This window comes from Emydura macquarii, unplaced genomic scaffold (genome assembly GCF_026122565.2).
Source record: "Emydura macquarii macquarii isolate MOO-44397 ecotype Brisbane River unplaced genomic scaffold, CSIRO-AGI_Emac_v2 contig_2171, whole genome shotgun sequence".
In the NCBI taxonomy this organism is placed as follows: domain Eukaryota; kingdom Metazoa; phylum Chordata; order Testudines; family Chelidae; genus Emydura; species Emydura macquarii.
This window is the reverse complement of record NW_027132308.1, coordinates 1315224-1342000: the sequence shown is the minus strand read 5'-3', so window position 1 is coordinate 1342000 and position 26777 is coordinate 1315224. Positions and strand designations below refer to the sequence as shown.

General features: G+C 38.8%; 1 protein-coding gene across 1 annotated transcript; it reads left to right on the top strand.

Annotated features, from left to right (window-relative positions):
• The first annotated feature begins 431 nt into the window (after nucleotides 1–431).
• LOC137160213 (structural maintenance of chromosomes protein 2-like) lies at nucleotides 432–12589 on the top strand. The gene is made up of 5 exons (XM_067558652.1): nucleotides 432–447; nucleotides 1454–1542; nucleotides 2635–2745; nucleotides 3280–3384; nucleotides 12467–12589. The coding sequence occupies exons 1-5, from the start codon at nucleotides 432–434 to the stop codon at nucleotides 12581–12583; spliced, it is 438 nt and encodes a 145-aa protein (XP_067414753.1). The 3' UTR covers nucleotides 12584–12589.
• The last annotated feature ends 14188 nt before the right edge of the window (nucleotides 12590–26777 follow it).

Below are 26777 nucleotides of genomic sequence, written 5' to 3'. Positions count from 1 at the left end.
TGTTCAGCCTTTCTCTGAATAGAAGAAAATGTGTTAGATCTTTAGCAGTACATATGATTTGCAGATTAGGGGACAATGATAAGGAGGTTTCTAGCACGCACACGCGTGCACACACACACAGATGAACCCAAGACACAACATTTGGATGTGGATCCAAACTTCATCCATGCTGTCAGTGTTCACACCTGTGGTTTAGAATCTGGTCCATAATTATAACACCTGATAGTTTTAAATCTAAGTATGCCCCTTAAAGAGATTTTTTTTTGCCAGGGAAAGTCTCTGCCAATACTGAAAAGAAATGTGTTTTGTTGCCTCTGCCTGCTATTTGAAACATTGCAGATGATAAGCATGTTTTCAGTTCACCCCATTAGTCAGGTATTAACATACAGGGCCAAATTCATCTAGGCTCCAATTCGGGAAAGCACGTAAGCATGCGCTTAACTTCAAGTATGTGCTTATTGATTTCAATGGGATTTAGAAGTCAATGAGTTTAAAAATTTATATGCTTAAGTACCTGTCCAAATCAGGGCCATAGATACAACAGCAATTGGTATGTAATAATTAGGTGGATGGATAAATGGTAGTTGTTTCCTAGACCCCCCTAGATGCTGACAGACATTCCCTAAACCAATGAAGCATGTGATAGGGGAACATGCAGCATTCGCTTTCATAGTTATATGCTGATTTTAGGGCTTGTCAGCCCCTGTGTCCTTTAGCCCATAAGAGTGTGTAGACCTATGCTAGCATCAAGGAATGCCGAAATCTGATTGGAAGCAAAATTATCTCATGCAGCATTTGTGCTGATGTCCATTGGTGAAGTTAGTGGTCATGAAAGTAGGGGTTGAATAACCCTGGTCTGAGCTAGGTATAATGTAGACCAGGCTTGTTCAACTTCCTCTGCATGTTTCCGTCCATGCACCTCAGTCTTATAAGTTATTTCTGTCCTATGCAGGTTTTTGTTATCTGTGAGTTGTTTTAAATCAACTATAAGCCCTAGGATCCTCTCAGTTCCAGTTTAGCTGACTTTGGCTTCTGCTGTGTCTAATTATTTCCTTTCGGTATCATTGATGATCATCATTCAATGTAATGTGCAGCAAAGGCTATTTTTAAATTATCTGGGGAATTAAATTACTTTGGCTGGAAAATGTTTCTGAGGTGTTGGATTTTCAGTTTATTCCCGGAGAAATTTCCATATGAATGAAAGAAAAATAGATATAGTCTCTGTTATACATATGCACATGGAATTGTAAAAGCACCCTTCTTTGGATGTGAACGCTGTTCTCTCTGGTTTATCTCATATTGTTCTAGCTATAGATAAAAATTAAAAGCCTTAAATAACTTCACATATTTATTATATCCATCTCAGATGACTTTGAGAAAACATTTCTAGCTCATGCAGCATCCAATTTTATGAAAATTATTTGAAACATATTTTTTCCTTTCTTAAATAAAGTATCCCCTCTAAACAACATTTCAGCTGAGCAGAAGAATGTGGAAACAAACAGCAGAGGGGAATCCAAGCATAAATACTTAAGTCAGAAGGTAAAGATGAATTCATGGTTTTCCATACCTAGATTTGTACTGGGGAATAGTTGGTTGCACAGAAGACATAACAAATGGATGGGGAATGTGAATGTACTTATTAATTAATGTAAAGGGCTTGAATCACTATGCTGGTAAAAATAATCTTCCAAATAATGGGTCTCACTTAGATCAGGGTAAATCAAAGCCAAATGAGTAATGTCAATACTGCCTCAAATGTCAGGAGAAAAAGTCCCTGATGTCACTGCAATGGTGATTAAAATATATTTTGAAGCTCATTTCAAGGGCTAGTGTATAATACTTTGCTTCCTTTATTATTATTGTTCATGTCCACTGTTTCTTAGAAGCTTGCAGATTAAGGGCTTAATTGTACTTATATGGCATGGGCTGATTTGGGGCAGCTTCGAGTCGTGAAGCCCTAAGGGAAGTGGGCATTCAGAGTCATAGTTATGCAAAGGCAACCCTCTCCTGCTATACTCTACACTGGGTGATCAGCCTTGTGTGGGTATCTGTCTCTGCAGGCCACTGCAGAGATGTTGGAGATCCATTGCCCTGCCTCCTCCCTGCCATCTTTGGGGCTCTATGTACCCCTAAGGGAATAAGGATCATCCCCTGGATTCATCTGAATTAAAATTAATCTTTCAGGGTTTTTCAATGTTTTTCCATGCTTTTCTCATGGATACACAGAGAATTGTACATGCAATTCTTATCATTATTAATGGAAGCTATTTAACAATGTAAATTCTGTGTGTCTATGGGAAAACAGACCATCCTGCATACAGATCCCCTCTCCCAAAAAGAGTTGAACACATGGAACTCTCTGAACATCAGAATAGGAGCTCCCCCACACTCTGCAAAATTGTGACAACATCTCCAGGATAATTTCTGCTTCCACTGAGAAGGTCTCCATGCAATCACAGAATCCGTGACCCTGTCTAGGGCTGGCACTGAAGAACAACTTCTGTGTTGATGAATCCATCTCTGTAGGTGAAAAATCATAACTGCCTCCTTGAGAAGGACATCAGAGCTGTTTGCCAGATTTGATATTTCATAATAGAGAAATAATGGCTGGTAAATGTTGTTGTCCATTAGGCTGACGAATTGAAGCCTTCACCATCCACTCCTGAAGCCAAAGACCCCAGAAGTGATGTTTCCATTAAAGAGACTGTCTCCCTTAGACAAAGAGTTGATGCTTTAGAAATGGTAAGTGGCTCCAGTTACCTCTCAAGAGACTGTTATTTTGATCCACGAGAAATCTAATTTCCATTTGAATTATTCCTCAAAGTGGGCTTCAGGAACCAGATATTCCAAGCAACCGAGAGCTCTTTCTTGAAAACAGATTAACACTTTCAGGGCTAGTCTGAGACCTAATTTCTAGTTTTATTGAAGAAAGGAACAGCCCTGGGAAGGAATTGTGACTCAGAGTTTCAGTTCGTTCTACCTTGCTCCAGAGGGAAAGTACCTTATTGCAGCCATTAATTTACTGCACTTCTTACTAGTATTTTAGCGGAGGGGAATAGATCCAAGGCCATGGGAGATTAGAAACCCTATGGAGCTTTCTCTCTCCTCTGTTTCCAGAACACTGATCCAGTCAAGCTGTGCAGCAGGGCAGTCTGGGGCATATGTCTTTATTTTACAACATAACCATGTACAGGTGAACTGACTGGAAATTACATCAAGAGATTTCCATAGTTATGAGCAATGCTGGTGATTTTTTTTCCTACTTCTTGCTTTTAGGGTATGAAATTCATAGAAATGATTGTTTCCCAAAAACCTGAAGAAATGAAATTAATGCAAGCTCAGCACAACAATGACAATAGCTCTTTTGAGGAAAAAATCCAGGTACTACTTGGCATCTATATTCATTCCTTCATTAAGGGAACTGGGATTTCAACAAATCTGAATGATGTAGATTAATCCTAAACTGGCACATAATTCCTACAGGATCTCTGGTTTCTCAACCTGTACATGGACTATTATTTGCCCATTATTTATTCTCAGAGCAAGAGCTTTGACAAAAAGAGTGCTAGCCAATAGCTTCACATTAATGGTATTAATGAGATGTTTGGTATGCCTGCTTACACTTAGAAAAATGAACAAATGCATCATACGAACTGTAGAATGTAGGAAAATAAACCCCACCTGCGACTTGATTCTACACTGCCTTGCACACTGTGGAGTCATTTATTCCTATGCTGAGTAAGCAGGACCCAAGCATAATTTTTTCGGGCCCAGTACAAACTTGTAACACGGGCCCCCACCCACATATATACCCATGAGGGTTGCAGCCGGGGCCGATCCCCCCAGGGCCTCTGGACCCCAGTAAAGTGTACCTCCCCCCCCCCCCACACACACACACAGGTGGGGGCCCTATGAGTAAGCCAGGTCTTGGACTACACTCCAGGCCTTCTGTGCCATTCCAACAGAAGAAGGGCCATAAACTGGCCTAAAAGGCTAACTGTGAAGTCTCCGGGCATGAGGAAACCTGCAAGTGGTGCAGCCTGTCGTCTTAGCTTCCACCTTATTGGCAGTTCAGGCTACAGTGTTGCTCCCTGGGAGCCATTGTTAGTCAATGTAACATGGGGCATTCTCAAGACTGCTTTGAGGTCTGCAGGGGACCAAATTGACCTCAAGATGGCCCCAGGATCAGATCAGGGAAATACAGATATAGTATAAAGCCCCTTCACTGCCATCCCCCTACAATTCTGAGTCAAGTGCAACTCGACCAGGCTTCAGAATTGAGGCCAGTCAGTGTAGGATGCTATTACGGCGACAACCCTGGTTACAGTCTGTCCTGATGATGTTCCATTTGTTTGGATGTGCTTTGTGACTGCTGCCAAGTCACAAGTAGGCTCTGGCAGCCATGACTGACTGGTGACCTCCCTTGGCTATTGGATTACAGCTTTGTTTATATAAAAGGAACATTGCCTTTGGGTTGCCAGCCTGTATAGTCTCTTATGCAACAAAGATCTGGTCTCTCTCTGCTCACTGCTCACTGCTCTTTACGGCTGGAGCTAGGTGAATTATTTGCAGTGAACAATCCATTTCACTTATTTAAGCCCTTCTTCTGATTGTGAATTACAGCAGAACCTCAAAGATATGAACACCTTGGGAATGGAGGTTGTTCATAACTCTGAAAAGTTCGTAACTCTAAACCAAACATTATGGTCGTCAATGTCCTCCATCTGATTCTGGGAGAGATCTCTGCAAACGTGGCACCTGGCAGCACTGCCTGGTTTGCAAGCAGCTCCCTGCCCTATTCCTGTTTCTTGCCTTTGGGCTGAACTGGGGGTCTTGCCCCGCAGCCTTGGTGCTACAAGCCCAAGCCTTCAGCCACCTCTCCTGCTCAGTGCAGTGCTTGCCATGCTCCAGAGGCAGCATGTGACAGGGGGTTGGTGCCAGCCGGCTGCCAGTGCCCCTTCCTCCCCTGCCATTGCACTCCCAGAGGTGCTGGCAGGACTCAGGAGTGCAGCCACAGGCAAAGCTTGGGCCGCATCCCTGCACAGGCTGTGACCCTTCAAAACTCCTCCAGAGCGTAGTGTGCAGGCAGCAGCACAGACTGTGGCTCCCACTTCAGGCCAGGCTTCGGCTGCAATAGCAGCAGCTCCCATCCTAGCGCTGGCAGCTTCCTTCAGTTCCTTGCAGCATCAGCAGTTCAGGCTGCAGCAGCTTCTTTCCGGGGCTCGGATTGAGCTCGCAAGTTTGTCCCCCTCCTGACGGGGAGGCGAAGGGGGGGATGAAAACAGCTTCCCTCTCCCAGTGAGATGGGGTGTGGAGGTGAAACAGTGCCCGTAGACCCCAGGGCCAAGCGGCTTCTGCTCTGCGTGCTAGGGCTGCCTTGGACTGGCAGCAGGGGCTCACAGCAGTGCCTGTGAACTTCAGCGTCTTCACCTGCCACCTGCAAGTGACAGCTCCTCACATGAGAAGTGGTGTTGGGGACAGGAAACCCAGTTGTGCCGACCTTTAAGATGCAATACCTGATTGCTTTTTTCAGGTGCTACATGGTGTTCGGTAGACGGGTCATTTTGTAACTCTGGTGTTCATGTCTTTGAGGTTCTACTGAGCTTCCTCATTACTCTGAATTATTCAATGACTGGTTTATGAATTATTTCTCAAAATGGGCATTAGGATCCAGAGACACCAAGCGCGCTCTTTCTTGAAAACAGATTAACACAGTCAGGGCTAGTTTGAGACCTAATTTCTAGCCATATAGAAAGGGCAGGCGCAACCCTGGGAAGGAATCGTGACTTGGGAAGTTAAAGTTCTTTCTCTTGGTTCCCCTTGCTCCTGAGGGAAAATACCTTACTGCAGCCTCTCATTTACCGCTCTGACAGCCTGTGGATTGATCATAGTTGTCCTGACTTTTACTTTGCATATTCGCTATTTGTGCTGTGTGATTGGTTACTTAAGTCACATGCTATTATTTCTACTTCCTGACTTAGGTGACTCCTATTTTTCTAGATGGTGTTGCAAAGGCTTCCAGGACAAAAAGTCATGTTAATATATATTTGGAAGAATAGTCATAAAACTCCGTAGCTTTTTGTGCACAAAACTTTGCTTGTGTGACTTCTTTTGGAAAGTGAATAAACAAGGTTGTTTTGTTGTTTAGTTTTTCTAAGCCATCATAGCAAGTCTGAACATTTGGTTCAAATGGATGGTCAAAATTAATTGTCTGCAGTATATCTCAAGTATATCTCTAAGTCAGCACGCTGTATACTCAGGGTTGCGTTCAGAGGTTTTTTCTTTGTTGTTACCTCTAACCTTTAAGTACACAGACTAATGCTGAAAACCAGGACATCTGCTCTTCTTTTCATAATACTTTAATGTGTTCTATATATATATTAAATAAATGAAATAAATAAGCCTATAGTTGTTATTAATTACAATAATATCTAGATCTAATATATAATGTACCTAAAATAACTAGCTTTTATATGTGTGTGTGTCACGTATGACACCAAAAAAATGGAAGCAGTTCAAAGATGAGGGCAAGAATGATTTTGTGGTATAGAAAAACTTGCATATGAGAACAGAATGAAAAGACTGGAATTGTTTACTTTATGGAGGAGATAGGTAAGAGGAGATATGATATAGATATACAAATGAATGGTACAGAGTAGGTAGTTAGGAAACTTCTATTCACCCGTTCTCATAATACTAGAATAAGGATAGATTTGATTAAATTGAAAGGGAGCAAATTTAAAACCAATAAAAGGAAAAGCTTTTCCATACAATGCATTCACATGTGGAATTCATTGCCACAAAATACAATAGAAGCCAAGGGCTTAGCAGAGTTCAAGAAAGGAGTGAACATGTATATAGATAACAAGAACATACCCAATTGCAGTACTCAGGATTAACAAAAGAAAAATTGCAAGTATTATAAACCCTCTTCCTTCAGAGCATAAGCCAAAATGTAAGTAATGAGGAAGAAAATTTCCCTGTGGGCAGATTATCCTACAAATGCTTATGGAAGGTTTCCTGAACATTCTTCTAAAGCTGCTGGTACTGACCACTTTCAGAGATCTCTTTGAAAAGTACCTCTCTTGCTCCAGGATTATCCTCTTGCTCAATGTCAAAGTCCCACGTAAAATAATGGAGGCTTCAGAAGTTTTTAGCAAGGAAAGTGTTATGCAGGTTTAATATAGATGTCACTGTTCCTCCTCTTGTAATTCTGTGGGGGATTAATTCTGCTCACATTGAAATCAATGGAAACAGGTGCAGTCCCTATACAATGAACATAATTTAAAAAGTATGTTGGTTGCCCTGAAATATTTACCTTTGCCATGATATTCACAATATTGCCTATAGTTCGAATGAGAATTATTATGTGAAACTTTACATCTGGTGATAAATGTGCAACTTTTCATGGTGCTGCACTATATATTTCCCTTGAATCAGAAACATTAAGACCATTACATTCTATGCCCCCACATGACATTGGGCACCCTTCTCTGTCTTCTTAATAGTTGATTCTTTTATTTCCTGGGGCAAGAAGGTGTAGACACAGATTGCAGGAATTTGTAAGGTATACATCTGTCATACTAAAAACTGGGGATTTTTATTTCTGTGCAAACACATATTTGCTGAAATATCAATCTGGCCATCTGTTGCTACAAAACACCAGTTTCCATTTATGTTGATTTCCCTTGTTTTCATGTTAACTCTTTTTTTAAGAGAAGATCATACTTTTTTCCAGACTCAAAACAATTTAGGTAGCAATTGAAATTCTACACCCTTTTCTGCTTGAAATACATGTATTTATCATGGTTTTAGTTAAGTCAAATTCCATTCAAGTGGGATAGCTTTCTGTATCTTCTAATATCAAAAGGAGCCAAACTGGTCCCAGTTATCTCAAAAACACACAAGAAGTCAAAAATCTAACATTTTGGAAACATATGTTCCATTTTGCTATTTTCAGGAGGAAAGGCATCAAGGAATTAGATCCGGAGATGTTTGCCAGTGTCCTTAACTAACACAGATGGAAATCTTTGGCTAATGAGCACAAAATGTTTGTAGGTAGAGGGATATTTATTTCCTGTAAGCTGTCGTTAGGGATTCATTGCAGGAGCACTGATAATCTTGTGAGTGTTTGTTATTCATAGAGTCGTTCAGAGCACCTCTGCAGACATTAGGCATTTGCCATGTGCAATGATTTTTGCAATTAGAAAAGTGTCACTTACATATCCCCAATTTATTATGGAAGGCTAATTCAACACAGGTCCTTTATTCCACCTGTGGGGCGCCTGACAAGTAAATATTACACAGTGAAAACTGTAGGAAATGGCCTGTAGATTGTACCCTTGTTCAGATATCACCTCAATTAGCATTTTTCATTTTCTTGGCATTTTGAGTAATGGCAACCCCGGTGCAATAACAAGCAGCAGCATCTTTCTGTCACCATTCTTGTAGCTTATGAGTAAACTGATGTCTGATAGAAAATACACCTGGCACTACCCAATATTGGCATCACCTCAATTTGTCTATCAATAGCCTATCCAGCCAGAACTGCCATGTGGGTTCTGTTACCCATATCAGAGATAGCATTGTCTCAATTTTACAGATGATGATGAACGGAGAGAGAGAAAATAAGTGACATATAAGTTCACATAAGAAAATGGTGTCAGAACTCTGAATGGCTTCAGTGTCTTAACCATGGGATTATTTTTCCTTTTTTTATTTTCATTCATGCTTTTGGCACTTTTTTCCAGCTAATAGCCCACTGTGGTACCTAGCTTACTAACTCATTTAACTGGACTACATGAACCACTGGTCTGTTCTGGTATGGCAATTTCTATGTTCTACTTAGTCCAGAATAGAGCTGGACAAATAATGTTTTTTTCAGTTCACTGGCAATTCTTTAAAAAAAAAAAATCATTGAATCAAAATAAAAATTAAATTTTTCAAACTTCTTGAGCTAATGGAAAGGTTGAATGGTTTGTTTGTTTGTTTGTTCGTTGTTTGGGGGTCAAATGAAACAATTAGTTCAGGCTGAAAGAAAAATCTGAAATTTTGTTTCATACCTAATCATTTTAATATTTTTAATAATAAAAAAATTAAAGGAAATTTCAAAACAAAAAGTTTTGAATCACAAAAGTTTAAACATTCCATTGCCAAAATGTTGACATGAAATAGTTCATTTTAGGGGTAATTTTTATTTTAGGATTTGGGAGTTTTTTTACTGAAACAATAAGGCACAATCAACAGGAATTCCCAAACTGTTTTGGTGTTGCCCTTTTAATAAAAAAAAAAAAAATTCTGTTGAAAAACTCTAGTCTAGAACCCAGTTTCTGATAGTGGTCAATACTAGAAGCTTCAGAGGAAGGTTCAAGAACCTACATAATGGACATTGGCAGTCTTAACTGAGCTTTGCTTTTTGTGTGTTTGAGTGTAATCCTCATTCTTCTTTTAAAACAGCTTTGATGTGGGTTTTTTCCCGAGCCATTTAGTTTGAGACATCTAACAAACTCATTGGTTCAGTTAGCATTTCTATTCACTTTAGTGCTTTTCCCCACATTTTCATGTGATCCACATTGGCAGCTTGAGATACTGACAAAGTAATACTGTAATAGAGAAAATAAATAAATTGTTTCTTTTAATTTTGTTGATTATCAAGAGAAAATATCTAATAAGTACCATCTTACTGATATTTCTCTGAGACCCTTACTACACAGCAATGTCCCATTTATTACATTAATAACCAAAAACCCCTGATGATCCCATCTATGTCAATGGGAAGTATGCTGGGAAATTCTCATTGCAGTACATGCCATATACCCTATGACAAATACAATGCTAAAACCTTATTGATTTAGGGCTTGATCCTATAAGTGCTCAGCACTCTGGCCCAGGCCAGAAAAAGATGTAAGCTTGTATTTAACTTTGTGTGCAAGTAGTCCCAGTAAAGACAATGAAGCAACTCACATGCTCAAAGTTAAGCACTTGCTTAAACATTTGTCGGATTGGGGCTCAGCACCTTTTAGTATTGACTGCCAAAATGGTGCCATCTTCTCTACTGTCTTTAGGGTAGCACATTCAGACGCAGATACACAGGACCTGGTACAAATCTATATGGTTGCCATATGGGCTATATGGAGTTTTACATTTTGAGAGAGCTTTTTTGCACTACTGACTGAATCAAACAGTAAGATAACACCCTTATGATGGATTTAAAGGGAAACATCACTACAGCTTTCATGGTAAAAATTGGATATAGGTCTAAGTTGCAGAATCTGGATCCAGATTTGGATCTGAGTCTAACCTTTCCCAGTATTTGGAAGTCTTTGTTTCCACCATTCCATTTGAGCCCTCCTCTACTAATAACAAGCCCAAACCAAATTAGTGAGATCAAAAGAACCTTGAGACATATTCCAGGGAGATGCTTTTCAAATGTTTGTATGAAGTGATGAGTGTTAAAGGTACAGATAAACTAGCAACAACACATGAAATTTCTGTCATCTTGGAAGACTTGCCAAGACCTTGAGGTAGAGAAGTATGGATTCATCCATCTTGGAGTTTTTTCTACAAGGTGGCATCTGTGTAATGAAATCTATCTGATGACATTTTATTCAAGAAAGTGCTATCCATCCAGAGTAAATGAACCATTTCTTTGTAATCTATTTGATTCATCTCCAAGACATGAAAGTACACCTTGTAAATGGTGATATTACTGAAAACATCTTATTACGTTGGAACTTTTGCATTCATCTTGTGTGTTTCTGATGTGAATGCCAATGTGTCTAATTTCTTGAGAATTAAGATATCTGTTTTCCATTTATAGCCTGTTATTATCAGCAGTCTTCTTGATGACTTCTTTAGAAAGGAGCATGATGGAAATTACTAATGGAACTGAGAAGTGAACATTTCAGGGGATACTGCTAGATTTGTTTTAATCAAGAATACAACAAAATATTTCTGAAAAGCTTCTGACCATTGGAATTATTTTGATTAAACCCACAGAGGGTGTACTCAAAACAGTGTCAAGTAGAGAGACCCTCTAAAAATTCCTAGTTTAGCTCGACAGTCTGAAAGTACAAAGAATATGAAATATTTATCATTGGAACAGATTGTGCCCTGATGATCTTTGAATAATGCACAAGGAGCCCCCATCTTGCACCCATTGTGTGCAGCCCTAGGCACGGTTTAGCCCCTGCCCGATTCCAGTGGGTTTTGACGTCTACAAATATCAAAGCCACAGAAGACACTAAAGTTACATTAGTTTAATATACTTGACTGACTGCTAAGAACAATGGATGTCCAACTTATGCAAATACCCCTTTTCTCCATGTCTTGACCGTTACACTGCCCTACCTCACACACACCATTTGTCTCTTGATTCATCTGTTGTTTGTTGTTTAAATCATAGATGGTGTGAGCTCTCTGAACAGGATCTATTTTTGTGTTATGTGTGTGTTCAACTGGTAGTAAAATGGGATTCTAATACCTGTTTGGGATGCTTAGGTATTGCTACAGTAGAGGTAGTAATAATAATAAACAAAAATAATTGAAACTCACATTTATAAAAGGGGGAAAGGAGCTCTCCAGTTGCGCTGTGCTTTTTCAGTGACTGAGCAGCGCAGTGCAGACTAAGGAATCAGCTCTGCCTTGAGTATGCGGTTGTACAGAACACCACCACCTGACAGAGAGCTCCAGGAGTGACTGTGCAGGAGAAGACAAAATTCCTCCCTCCAACATCCCACCATTCAGAGGAAGTTCATATTCTGCACTGTCCCACTGACAGGAGCAGCATGCTCATATGAGTATGCCTGTCCAGCTTGGATGGGATGGTCCAGATGGGGACTGGGCCATGATACAGGGGTGATTTGCATCCCCAATATGTTTAGGGATATGTAGAGATTGTGATTGTATCTGGCCATTGTGTGGCAGGTACAAAAGGGGAATGAAAACTATTTTTTTAGTGTTGGCTTCAATGTGTCTCAAATCTCATAAGAATGACTGATCTCATGAGATTTCCTCAATTTTTTCGTTAAAAACTCACAAAATGATCTATCAGGATTTTGGTAATTCAAATCCAGACCTGAGCCTCAGACCTCTAGCCTAATTTTAATCTGGATCTAAACACTGTGTATTGGGTGAAATCCTGGTCCCACTGAAGTCAATGGCAAAAATTCCATTGATTTCAATGGAGCCATTGTTTCACCCATGCTATTTTATTCAGGCAAACTTGGAATATACCACTTCAAGTTTAATTTGACTGCCCATTAGATGTCAGTGTTGTTCCAATGCGATTACATTTGCTTTTCTTGCAATATAAAGAAGCTGAACCTTACAAAAGTACCTCAGAGATATATAACCTTTATAAGTATTTTCTGTTTTGTTGGGAATGCTTGATCCAATGGATTTTTTTTCCTTTCTTGTAACTTTTAAAATATGTCTCAACATTCTTTTTCTTTAACTCTTGCAGAATCGTTTTGAGTCTAAGATGAATGCCATAGAAAAACAATTTAACAATGCCACTGAGACGTTGAACAGCCTTCAAAACCGCCTTGAGGAGGTTAGCTTGTTAATTTTTCAGAAATAAAATATCATTTACAACAGACAATGATTTCCTCTATCCAATGATTTATTTGTAACATTGCTATTTAGGAGCGTTGGGCAGGAATACATACTAAAGACTCAGCACAGCAGCTATCATCAAATATTCAGTGTCATTGTAACCATGTCAGTCCCAGATATTAGGACTAGTCTATACTTAAAACTTACAGCGGCACAGCTGTATTGGTACACTGTAAGAGTGCTTGTGTAGCATTATGTCAAAGGGAGAGAGCTCTCCCATTGACATAATAAAACCGCCTAAATGAGTGGCAGTGGCTGGCAGTGGGAGACGCTCCCCTGCCGACATAGCGCTGTACATATAAGCACTTATGCCAGCAAAACTTATGTCACTCAGGAGGGTGTTTTTTTTTCACACCCCTGAGTGACAAAAATTTTGGCGACATAAATGCTAGTGTAGATAAGGCCTTAGAGAGACAAGGTGGGTGAGGTAATATCTTTTATTGGACCACTTCTGTTGGTAAGAGCGAGAAGCTTTTGATCTTATACAGAGGTCTTCTTCAGGTCTGGAAATCAGAGTGTCACAGCCAAACACAAGGTGGAACAGATTGTTTACCATAAGTAGTTAACAGATATTCTAAGGGACTATTCAAGATGAAGTGACCCATTAATACCCCTCCAGTGACAGGGAGGAAAGGAAGCAGGAAAGGAAAGCAGATGTGGGAGGGGGTTATTAGAGGATTATAGATTGTTGTAATAAGATATAAATCAGTGTCTCTATTCACACCATGATTTTTAGTGTCTATCAAAGTTATGAATTTAAGCTCCCAGACTCATCTTTTGAAAGTGTTGAAAGAGTTGTGTAGGTTTCCATTGAGGATGAGGATTGATAGGTCAGATAGAATGATCACTTTGTGAAAACAGGCTCACTTCACTTTGAATGGTTCCTTGAAATATGCGTTATCTATTTATGCTAAACAATCTGTTCTGCCTTGTATTTAGCTGAGACACTCTAATAAAGGTCTGGTCTACATTACAGATCTATATCAGTGTAACTGCATCACTCAGGGGTGTGAAATATCCACATCCCTCAGCGATATAGTTATACTGACCTAACCCCGCATGTAGACAGTGCTATGTCAGTGGGAGATCTTCTTCTACACTTTGCTCCTTGTGTTGGTGGTGCGTGTCCTCACCAGGAGTGCTTGTATCAATTGTACTGTCAGCATGGGGCATTGCGGGATGACTCCTGCAAGCTAGTAACAGCTGATGTAAGCAGCCCAGTGTCTACACTGACACAGAGTTGATGTAATGACATTGACCTTGACTCCATGCTGCTCATGGAGGTGGAATTATTACATTGGCATAGCAAGGCAGCTATGTCAGTGGGAGTGAAATTTAAGTGTGGACACTTCCATAGTTAGGTCGTTGTAAGCTGCCTTGCATCAATCTAAAGCTATGTCTACATTGACGGTGGCAAATCCGCAACTGTCAGATCCATTTTTCCAGTTCGATTGAGCGGCAGTGAAGACACACTCAATCGAGCCAGAAGTCGATCTAATAAAGCCACCTCCAAAAAAAGCATAGCACTGCATCGACGGGTACGCTAAACAGAAATTATGAAGTCAAGAGGAGTTACGGAAGCTACTCTGTGTAGCTTACGTAACTCCTGTTGACTGCTGTTGAATTTTGCCAACAGTGTAGACCTGCCCTAACTCGGTAGTGTAGCCCAGACCACAGATATCACTAACCTGAAATAAGTCCTTTCTGTTTCCTCCATCAGCCAGGCCAGGCCAGGACAACCGAGCCATTGCCATTCATTTCACTGCTGCATATGCTGACCCTTTTGACTGCAGGTCATAGAGTACTCAGCAAGAACTTTAAGCAACTTTAACTTGACTAGAATTTCCTGCTTAACACATGTTGCCATATTCTAGGAGAACAGCTCCTTTTCTAGGTCTATCATCAGCCATGTGGACATTTTACAGTAAGGACAATGGCAGGTACATAGAGTGTGTGTGGGTAACAGCTACTTAGCTACTGTTCCTCTTGATAAGAGAATTATGTGTGTGTGCGTGCGAGATTTCCATACCCAAAATAAATCACCACCGCAATATCCTATATTTATTTCTATATTCTATGCCTATATCATGAGTATCCATTCACAATTGCATTAATATTCAAATTTCCTTCTCTTGACATCCAAAATTCAAAACACTGTGGTGCTGCATTATATTGGAAAAACAAGTCCCCATCCCAGGCAGAATACAAGGGCTGCAATTTCAGCCCTGAAATTCAGCTGCTCTACTTGAATTGTGCTTTTGTGCTTTATGACATCAACAGATGCATTTCACTGAATTGCTGTCTTGTATTCAGTCACAGAGAGTTCTCAGTATTACCCTGCATTTTGCATAAGAGCATCTCTGAACATATCCCCAGTGCATTCTAAGAAAAGACTGGCTGGGACTGGATAGAAAGCAATGGTATTTTCTTTCCCCAGGTTTGGAATCAATACCATTTCATTTGAAAGTTTTCATTCAAGTAATCACATTCTCCTGCTAGGTCAAAATCCCAACACATCAGGACCCAATAATGCTAAAAGTCCAGCTCACTGAACCATGAGGGTATGTCAACACTGCAAAAAAAAAAAAAAAATCCAACCCTCTGGCACTGAATCTTGGAGCAGGGCTCTCAATATGGTCTGGAGCCTAGGATATAAGATTTATCCCCCTCACCGGGATTAAGAGCCAGGGGTCCAGCCAGAATGGTAATGTCTCCTACTGTTTCTAGCCCCATCGTGCGAGCCCCACAAGCCCAAGTCATTTGACCCAGACTCTGACTCAGTGCCACAGGGTTTGTTTTGTTTTGTTTTTGCAATGTAGACATAACCTCAATCTTCAGTGTCCTAGGCTTTTAACAGTATAATTTTGGGTTGTTTTTTAAATACATAAAAGATTTAATTAAAGCTATAATTCTTCATCCATAGACAAGAACATATAACCTTTAAAATATATCTAAGAATTATTAATAATGAATATTTAATGTTCTGATAACACCCCAGGATCCAAATCTGTTTTGGGAACCCATTTGTTCTGCATGCTGTACCTGCACAGAAAATACACAATTAATACCTAAGGGATTAGAATGTATAGACACACAGATGATATCTAGATGATATCTAGATACAACATAAAGCCGGTGAGTGTGGTGAAGAATTGATACAGCTCTGTTAGTCTCAGGGATTTTAGTTTGTTCTATCGTTGGAGTTGGGAAAGGAGTAGGAAAAGGACCGAAGGGAAGAGGAATAGTCACAGCTTGTTGCCAGTGTATTTAAGCAGACTGAGCTTTGCAGAATTAGCTTGTTCAGAGGATGAGATAATTTGTTGGCTTGGATTCTGTTCCCTTATGGAGAGGGGGAGTTTCCTGCCACAGAAACAAACTATTAAATAGACTGGCGTGGTCCTGACAACCTGCTGACTTGGAACCTAATTTCCTTGTACCTAATTTCCAATAAAGCAAAGGATTTTGAAGATGATCTCCTTTGCAGGTTAATCGAATCCAATGTAAATTTAGTTAAGACAAAAAGAATTGCTTTCACCACTAGATGTCACTGGAGCCCTAAAGATTTTTCAGAACTCAGGCCTTGTAGCTCTTTAGCCATTGAAATAAGTTGTGCTCAAAATACAAACTCAGCCGACGTAAACACAAAAAGACATTGAATGTTTCAGTAATTTCCATTTATAGTGAGCAAATAAACTAGCACTCTAACATACTGTCTGCAGGAAAAAGCTCAGTCCATTTGTTGCATCATGCCCACTATAAACAAATGGGGCCAGATCCTCAGCAGATATAAATTAGCCATACTTCACTGAAAGGAACCACATCACAGTTGTCTCTCTTGTTGGCAGACTGAACCAAGAGGTTACAAATTGAATGGTCATGGTGACAGTCTCTTGTAGAGGTGGTCAGGATTGAGGAATATGCTGGGCTATGTAAGGAAGTATTGCACTTCTGCTAGCCATACTGTACTCACTTTGTAGATTAGTTAAGTCAAGGCTTTCAGAGCCTCACTCAGGCAATTTAAAGAGGCCTTATAGTAAATAAGAATTGGGCTCAAAGTCTCCAGAACTAGAAATAGAGGTATGCCCTAGTAATTGATGAAAAAGTTTCAGTATGCATCACTCAGTAGTCACTTCGCTCTACTACCTGAACCTCAAACACTACAATAGGTTAATTATTTTATTGACAGAAAGTGGGGACTGAATTTTGTGGCAGCTAAACTTCTTTGAACTTGCTAAGAATCTTGTGGGCAGGCAATGATCCTGGGGGGTCTACAGTGAGGTCAAGCCCATTCAGGAAGAGGTAAACCAAATAAAAAGTGGCAATTGTCAAACTGTAAAAAAAGGAGTACAGGAGAGTGAAACACCAATTTAATATTAATCCCTAGTGAAAATCTGTTGAACTCAGTGTAGTTACATGATGGCCATATTTGACTACACCATTCTATTTGTATTTGATGGAATAGTACAGAATAGTTTTGGGAAAATACAGTGTTTAATTCTGAGAAGCATAGTATTTCTGATTTTTTCACTTTTGTAGGGCACTGTCCAAATAATTTTGCATATGCAGAGAAGAAGACTGGGTGGCTTTGCAGGATATAGTGCTTTAGAATTGATAAAATATTTCATGGATGTAACACATAACCTGTCTATGAATGGGCCTTTATTTGACAGGGACTGGATACAGTATTCCTGCAGATCTCTCAGCTTAAAGATGATTTCTATTTTATTGAGAACTTCTTAAACCACACAGATATGGGAAGTTCAAAGTCCTACGTGTCCACATCTGAATACTCAAAGGAAATAGGAGAAGATACACCTGCAACTTTGTCTCCATTTTCCCAAAATTATGGTGGGTCAGATACCTGAGTCCAGACTAACATTTAAACCCACGGTTTACACTCACTATAGAAACATGTGGAAAGATAAAGTTAAAGTAGATTGACAGGAATTGGATGAGTTTCAGACAACCTTGTATTGAGGTATAGTACATCTGGTACAATCCTTAACAGAGAAATGCACTTGCTGTTTTGAAGGAAGACGACAACTCTACAGAATGTGCCAGAGTAATTTTGCTCTGCTGTACATGTGGGAGAAAAAAACTCCTCTTTGATCTCTAATGGCAATTGGTTTATGACTTAAAATTTGGTGTTAAATTACCCATAACATTATTTTAACATGCATAGCTACAAAATACTATTTCTTCTTCAGCCCTTTAAAAGTATTTCACAGTGTTTGTGTTAGTGACTCCAATAGATTAACTATACGCTGTATCCAGCGATGTTTCCTTTTACTATTTCTAACTTTACTTCCCTTTACCTTCACAAAACGTCTTCTTTCTCTTGTATTATCCAACAAGGAAAAAGAGGAGCCGATAAGTTTTCACTGTGCCCTTCATAAGCCAGGAACACCTCAATTAAGTACTTTCTATATCTTCTCCTTTACAAGCTAACTAAACTTGCTTTTCCCAGATCTCATGCATAATGATTTTTATTGCTGTTGTTTTGACAACTTTTTATACCCAGTCAGAGATATCACATCCTTTCTTTTTATAAATATACATGTTTTATTAGGATTTCTATAGTTTCTGATGGACACTAACACAAACGATATAAGAGTTAGAGAGACATTCCAAGTTAGAGAGACTTGTTTTGCAAAAGCTATACAGGAGCTAATTAATAGTCCCCAAGTAAGAAAAATGCTAAATACTGTATTGACTTCACAATGACCTCCCAAAAAATTGCTTGAAAGTGACATAAAGATACTCAATATCCTTTCTTCATGAGCTCTATGCTTTTATTCCAGCATAAATGACTAGTCAACATACATGGTAGAGAAAAGAATAACCCACATTGTTCTGTTCCAACATGCCAGCTGGATCCACAGTTACTACAAATGCCCTTGAACATACTGATCAAGAAAGTTACATGCCACTGAATGGAAACCATGTTTAATATTTTTATCAGCATGCCCGTCCAGACATGTGAATTGCCATTAGTTTACAGTAATTACATCAATCTGCATGTCTTTATTATGAATTACAGGCCACATTCTCAGCCATTGTAAATGGCATTGCTCTGTGGGCTTCACTGGATCAAAGACGATTCATACCTTCTGAGGATCGGGCCCTACTGTTTTAATGCTTGCTAACAGCTGTTACCAATAGCAGCGTACCATACTGTAAGGGAAAAAAAAAAAAACATAGTAGGTTCATTCTGCCTAAACAATCAATGAATTACTTCAGACAACAAAAAGAAGGTGGTGCCAATTTACACTGTGTACACATTTTTCAGTATCAGAATTAAAATAATTTAAAGTAATTTAAAAATAAATTATGAAACAATTATCTGTCTGCCTTCAGTGGTAAAAGTGATAATAAGTAATAATTGCACATTATTTCTCCTGTAATGAAAGGATTTGCTATTGTGTTTACTGTAGCACTAGTGAAAGACCCAACACACCAGATTCTTCTGGATCATCAGACACAAGCCATGGAGCCAGAGACACTGGAAGAGAATCACAAAATAAATATCCCTTTCATTAAGAAACTTAGAGGTGAGATCCTTATTTGGAAGACATTATCTTCAATCAAACCGAATGAATAAATGTCAGGAGCCTACAGAGATCACACCTAGAAGCTATTCACTAGGTATGAAGTTCACCCCTGGGCAGAAGGCCAACAAACCCCTCAAAATAGGACTTAAGTAGGCCCTCTCCACAGGGGTGAATTTCATTCCAGTTAATGAAATAGCCTCTGAGAGAATCATATACGCAGTAGCTTTACACAATGCAAGATTTTTGAAGATTTTGAAGATCAATATATCCCAAAATGCTTTAATGCAGTTTCAATGCAAGACACTGCTCTGAATATTCCTATAGATTTTACCACCTCACTGTTTAACACATTTTCCCAGCTAATATAATCAATAATGCTCTAGCCCACATGGTCATGGAAAGGTGGGATGAGGGGTGCAAAGGAATTCTTTCTGACCTCCACAGAACTGATTATCTTATGCCCTAAAGCAAGAGGTTTTATAATGCCAGTCTGGCAGGTATGAATATTCTGCGGTAGAAAAGCTTTCTCCAGAGGACTGAGAAACCATCTCCACAGCTGCATTCGGGCACAACATTCTTTTATAACCTTTATAAGCGACTTCCCATCTTGTGCAGATTCTTTTTCTGTTTCAGACATCAGCGCCATGACTAATAACTGTATTTGCTGACCAGGAGTTCAAATTTGGTCCCTTTCCAGACATCCATATATACTCTAATAAATAGGATCTTTGTAAAAATCCAAGGATTGACATATCTATAGAGCTCATAATCTATAACTAAGATGATGAACATGATGCTGAAGTGGCTTGCTTTTATCATGCAGTAATGTGGTAAGGTATTCTCTCTCAGAAGGACGCTTGGAAAGTCGAACAGATTCTTTTATGTACTTTTGAGGGCTGCATCAACCAGTTTCAATCAATCATTTGCAGGAAAAAAGCTAATAGCTTTGTTTTATTTTTGTTGATTGTTCTTTTATCTAATTGAATAAACTACCGTAAAACTACCGTAAAAAACTGTAAAATGCAAATGAGATTTATCAGGAGAATGAAACAAAAGAGAGAAATGGTAAAGATGAATCAGTGAAATAATATGGATGGTGTAAAGGGCTAGTGCATTTTCTAGGGTTTTACCACCAACCAGTGGACTCCACTGGCCATGGGTAGGAATGCACACTCCACTTACTGCAAGGGTAGAAGAGCTGTTGTAGTAGCATGTGCTCCCTGGGAGCACCCCGATAAACTGTTGTCAAGTATGGCCCATCAACCACACCACCAGCACGGGCTATGGCTGTAAAGCCTTAATCTTAATAGCATGGTCACCTCTTTTCTCAATCATAACTGAAAAGTCTGATTGGCTAAAAATCGTTTGAGGCCCCTATCCTTGATTTAGAAGGGATTATTCTGGTGTAAATTCTAGGTGAAAATGTGAAAGATTGTACATGTTGATGTACTGTTTTGATTCAAACAGACCTCCAAGTCTTTTTCTATGGTGCTGACAAAAATGCAAATGGATACCTGACATTCACTGAGATAGAAAAGGTCCTGGGAGAAGATGCACCTCAGAAAGAGGAATTGGAAAAGTTTGATGACAATAACAATAAGATGTACTCCTACCTTGAATTGAGAAAAGCCTTTGAGCTGACAGGTAAGGATTTAAAAAAAACCCAATTAGGTTATTTCTTAACTAGACCTTTCTTTCTTCCTTCCATCCAACACCTCTTCCTCTTTATGGAAGATGGAATAAAGGCTTGTATACTCTTGAGAATTTACCAAAATATCTATTCTGCAATAATTATTCCAAAATAATTTATGTAAATTCCCATTAGGACACTTTTATTCTGGAATAATTAATAGCTATTTCATTAAATTTACAGATGTAGACAAACCCTTACAGGTAGACCTGTGTCACGAATCTGAGACTGGAATCACATCTGACCTTTCTCAGACTCCAAGTTGTTCAGGTTCAGAGTTCCAACAGAGAGGTCTGAGCCTGTGTCACAGTTCCACTGTGGATATGAACTTATTCCAGACTTGGCAAATTTCAGATCTTGGGACCTGTTTTGAACCCAACTGTAGCTCAAGTGAAATCACAATCCTATTTGTTACTCAACAGTCACAGCCATTTAGGAGTTTTGAGATCAGCCCCTACAATTATTACTTTCTGAGTTCCAGCTTGCTGACCACATTATAAAAGGGAGAAATGATTACCATAAGTACATTTCATAATTATGACTGAAGACTTGAGACAAGAAGTTTGGGGGAAGTTTGTATATGCATACTGGAATTGGGGTTCCCCCTTTCAATCCTTAGAAATATACCTGGAGAAAAAGGCACAGGATAATTTAAGATAATTTAAGAGTAAAATTCTCCTCTCATATCTGCATTTTGACTCCAAAATTCTGTTTTTCCCCACATGCAAAAATATCAATATCATATATCAAGAGAGTAAAATACTGGAACTGACATTCACCATATAGCTGAAAGAGAATTTTCCTTTAAGGCTTATCTATATTAGAAAACTTGCACTTGATTTAAAATTTTGTGACACCAATGAACATCTGCCATGTAAATCCACTTAAACTGGTTTAAACTGCATTTACACCACATAAACTTAATTTGGCAAATTAACAGAGGAAACCAAACCAGTTTAAGATTGATACAAATTGGTATAAGTGCATCTACATCAGGAGTCTGCACTGCTGCTGTAACTAAATTGATTTGGCTACACTGATGCAAAAACAATCATGTTGATCAGCCCCTTGAAACTAATCCTACCCCATAGCACCTGCATTGGGCAGAAGGCCCCATTCACAGCAGAACTGATTCAAATTCATTGTACACGGGAGAGGACACAGAATCCCAAATCTGCAGTTATACCTCACCTGACCAGAGAGAGGCTTGTGGGTGTGGTTTAGTGGTCTCAGAATGGGTGGCAGGGGTATTGCACGCAGCATGAGGGCTACTGAATCTCAATGCTACACTAGCGATTGCTGAGCAATTCTGAACTGCATTTTGAACTATCCTGTGTGAATAATGAGAATGAGAATAACAGGCTGCACAGTGACTTTGAGCCACACGTGTAGGCAAACTGTCAAAGTCAGGGCTGGAATTAAATAGTTGAACAGTGAGCTGATTATGTTCACTGAAAAAGAAGGACTAGACTAGAAGTCAGGGACTGAGGTGAAGGCAGAGCTATTAATGTGCATTTTAATGAGCTTCTAATGGCAATTATAAAATGAGTATTATGGAAAGGAGGCCTCGGAGTGCCTGGAAAAAAAAGCCAAACTGTAGAAGCATCTGGCATAATCAGCCAGGGCAGAAATCATTAGATAAATTGCCATCCAAAAATCATTATGCTCATCAGAGGCAAAGATAATGGGATCAGAGGATCCTTACTATTGTTTTTGCTTTAAGATTCTCCCCTCAAGTTCTTACTGCTATGAGTGTTTAAGTATTTTATTAACTGACATATAACAATAATGATATTACATAAAATCAGTAACACACTCCATGTAGTGCGACTATACCTCACAGCGATATGTATAGATTGCTGCCTTTGGCCTTCTTTTTTCACAACACACTGGTATCTTAGTCCAGTGGGTGTTTAAACTGTGTTGCCATTTATGATCCATATGGACTGCTCCAGCAACCTTTACTCAAGTTATCCTCTAACCTAAATGTTTCAAATTCCCACTGAAGTCAATACGGCTACTCATGTAAGTAGGAATTGAGAAGTTGGGCCATAATTTTGTTGGGTTTCCTATTCTCTCAATTTTGCTAGTTTCTATTTATTACATAATGATATATTACAAATTTGTCTACATTGTTCTAATGAAAGTGACTGTGATGATGACAATTGTCTCACATGACCTTCTCATAAACAAACTGGGGAAAGATAGGCTAGCTGGACCTAGTATAAGGTGGATGCACAACAGGTTGGAAATCCATACCCAGAGAGTAGTTATCAATGGTTCACAGTCAAGCTAGAAGGGAATATTCACTGGGGTCCCAGAGGGATCTGTCCTGGGTCTAGTTCTACTTAATATATTCATAAATTATTTAGATAATGACATAGAGAGTACACTTATAAAGTTTGCAGATGATAGCAAGCTGGGAGGAGTTGCAAGCACCCTGGAGGAATAGGAGTAGAATTCAAAATGATGTTGACAAACTGTTGAAATGGTCTGAAAAAAATAGGATGCAACTAAATAAGGACAAATGCAAAGTACTGCACTTAGGAAGGACTAACCAACTGCACAAATAGAAAATAGGAAATGATTGCCTAGGAAGGAATACTGCAGAAAAGGATTTGGGGGTTATAGTGTATCACAAACTAAATTTGAGTCAACAATGTTCTATTGTTACAAAAAAGCAACCATTATTCTGGGATGTATTAGCAGGAGCGTTGTAAGCAAACCACAAAAAATAGTTCTTCCTCTCTATTCAAGGCCTCATCTGGAATACTCTGTCCAGTTCCAATCCAATACTCTGTCCAAGTCCAGCACCATACTTCAGGAAAGATAAGAACACATTGGAGAAAGTCCAGAGGACAGCAATGAAAATGATCAAAACTCTAGGAAACATGACCTATGAAGAAAGATTTGAAAAAAACTGGGTTTGCTTAGTCTGGAGAAGAGAAGACTGAGGGGGGACCTGATAATAGTCTTCAAGTACATAAAAGGCTCTTATAAAGAGAAAGATGATAAATTATTCTCCTTAACCATTGAGGCCAGGACAAAAAGTAATGGGCTTAAATTGCAGCAAGGGAGATTTAGGTTAGACATTAGGAAAAACTTCCTAACTATCAGGGTAGTTAAGCACTGGAACAAATTAACTAAGGACATTGTGGAATCTCCCTCATTGGAGACTTTTAAGGGATGGTCTAGATAATACTTTGTCCTGGCTCAATGTAGGGGACTGGATTATATGACTTATCAAGGTCCCCATCCAGTCCTACATTTCTATGATTCAGAGCAGCTACATTTAGCTGAATTCATCATAAGAAAAACTATTATTTAAACATCTGTGTTTCAATATACTTAAGATATGACCCCCCATCTAACAATGAATCTTTTTGTATTACAGACTAACTGAAAAGACTAATTGCAAGTCTGAGAGATGCATGCAATGTTCTGGATTTTGATTTTCTTTTATAGGAAAGAAAAACACTTACAGGTTTATTTTACTTGATCATTCTTTTAGAACAGCAAAATACCAATTATATAAGAATAAAATGCCCCGTATTCCAATATGCACACCATATTTACCATAGTAGCCATGTATTTCAGTATAGACAGAGAAGGAGACTTCTCAAAACGTTTAACTCACTTTGTAAGATTGTTGTACATAGATAAAAAAGGAAGATGAAGGAAATATTACTGATCAGGAACGTTTTAAAACTATGGATTCAGTATTAATAATTGTTATGCAACTTGGGCATGTCTTTTTAAGTTTTATTTTATTCAGTATAATGTATAACTTCTTTATTCTTCTTTAAGCTCTAGCAGAGTCAATGATGATTACTCATTCACATCTCCTCAGTTAGCACTGTAGTACTAATTACTTGGCATATCAAAGAGTGAAACCCTTCCATTATCATGACAGATCTGGCATAAGGAGCAGAAATTATTACATATTTTTATTACAGTGTAGCAGGTGTGACTTCTTCAGATGCTTGCATGTTCCAAATGGTTATTACCAACATCAGGTGATATGCTATAGGACTCTCAGAGATTCTTTGGAGCCCTAGGTTAAAATTCTGTAATTATCAAATTGAAATGATAGTTGTGAAATGATTTATTTGCCTCTGATGGAGACACCCCCCTTTCTGGATATAGCTAAATTACTCCTGCTGTAACATTATTTCAGACAGTGTATTTCTTTCCCTTTGGAATTGATTGCACAAAAATAGTTAGCATTTAAACTCTTTTCCTGGGGAAGATACCTGCATCCGCCATTACTCCTAAAAGATCTTTAGCCTCATCTTTAATTCAGCTACTACAAATTGAGCTGTGTGCTTTACTATCAGCATCCACAATATATTTTTCAGAAACAAAGTATATAAATGTTTCAGCAAAGTGCAATATGAAATGCCTGATCCTGTGCCTGCAAAAATGGACCTGACTTGACCCACAAGAACAGTCGTGTTAACTTCAGTGTGGCTTCTGATATGTTCTCATGGCTGGGCCCTTAAGTAAGTGATGTTGCCTTCTTCCTTAGTTATGAGAAAGCATCTGCATTTCAATGGGAAATGAATGAATATTTGCCAGTCCAACACCCAATACACCTATACACCCTAATATGCAGGGGAAATTCTGGGGAGCCGTTTGTTAAAATATTGGAAGCACATCATCATATGCACTAAATCTATGTTGCCCCTGACAGATCTCTGAAAAAGATTTGACCCTACTGCAGTACAAATTATACTTGTACTGGCATAACAAGAAGGGAGTGTCATATAAAGACGGTAGCACATCCCTTGGGTAGAACATCTATTGAGCAGCACATATCTCTAATGTTGTGATACAAGGCAGGTGGCTGGGGCATATATCTAGAATCTAACCACACATGTAGATATAACAGAGTAAAGGCCAGAAACCAAAAATCAGTTGTTTAGAACACCACATTGGTTGCGGCAGTCATGTTTTCCCAGACACTATGCAAGCAAGTTTATAATTTATTAAACGTGTTCACACATCTCATGGAAAATCTAAGCAAATCAAACCCAAAGACTCACTTTTATACTTCATAACAAACTTCATAACAAAATGAATTTTTTCTATCATTCCTTGCAAACTCAGAGGTCTGTAATTATTCATATTCTGCTTTCACTTAGGCCCATGTATTCCCACTCTAATCAGTGGCCAGGATTTGGCATCAGGGATTTAGTTGATCTTCAGTTTACACAGTGGCATTGGGACTGACTTATTACCTGTAGTATTACTGAATGCATCAGACCAAATTTGGCGCAGATTTATGTGCCTTGCAACCCCCAGAAAATCAGTGGAAGATGTAAGTGAGAGCAGAAACTGACCCTTTTTGTAGTCAGCGGGACTTTAAACAGGCAGATGCAATTGCAGGATTTGGGAAGAAATGCCCAATCCTTCGAGGTACTGACCACTTCCTAGAAGGTTTTGAGTATATTCAGTATCTGCAGTATACAGTGGGTGCACTTGAAGAGTTCATGTTTGTTTTGGAGGTATTACCAGTTCCAGGAGTATTCTCCATGTTAAGCAAAGAGAATATTGCCACTACCTATAGTATTTTGAAAACTGGCAAAAAAAAAAAGAGCTTTTTAAGTGAGGCCACTTCAAAGGCTGAGTAGTGAGTACAAAGCAAATGATAGGAGATGCTCAGCATCTCAGATGATTTAGATTTCCATATTGATAAGATACTATACATAAAATGATGATTCAAATAAAGTATACCTACCAAATCTGGATACTTACTTATTTCCCCGTTTTAATTTTATCTCTTCATTTTAGATTTGCAGATTCGACTAACAATAAATAATAATAAATAAATAAATAATATCTTGTTTTAAAATATAAAATAAAATAAAGAAAAATAAATAGACAATAGTTCATGAAATGCCAAATCCTTATAACTG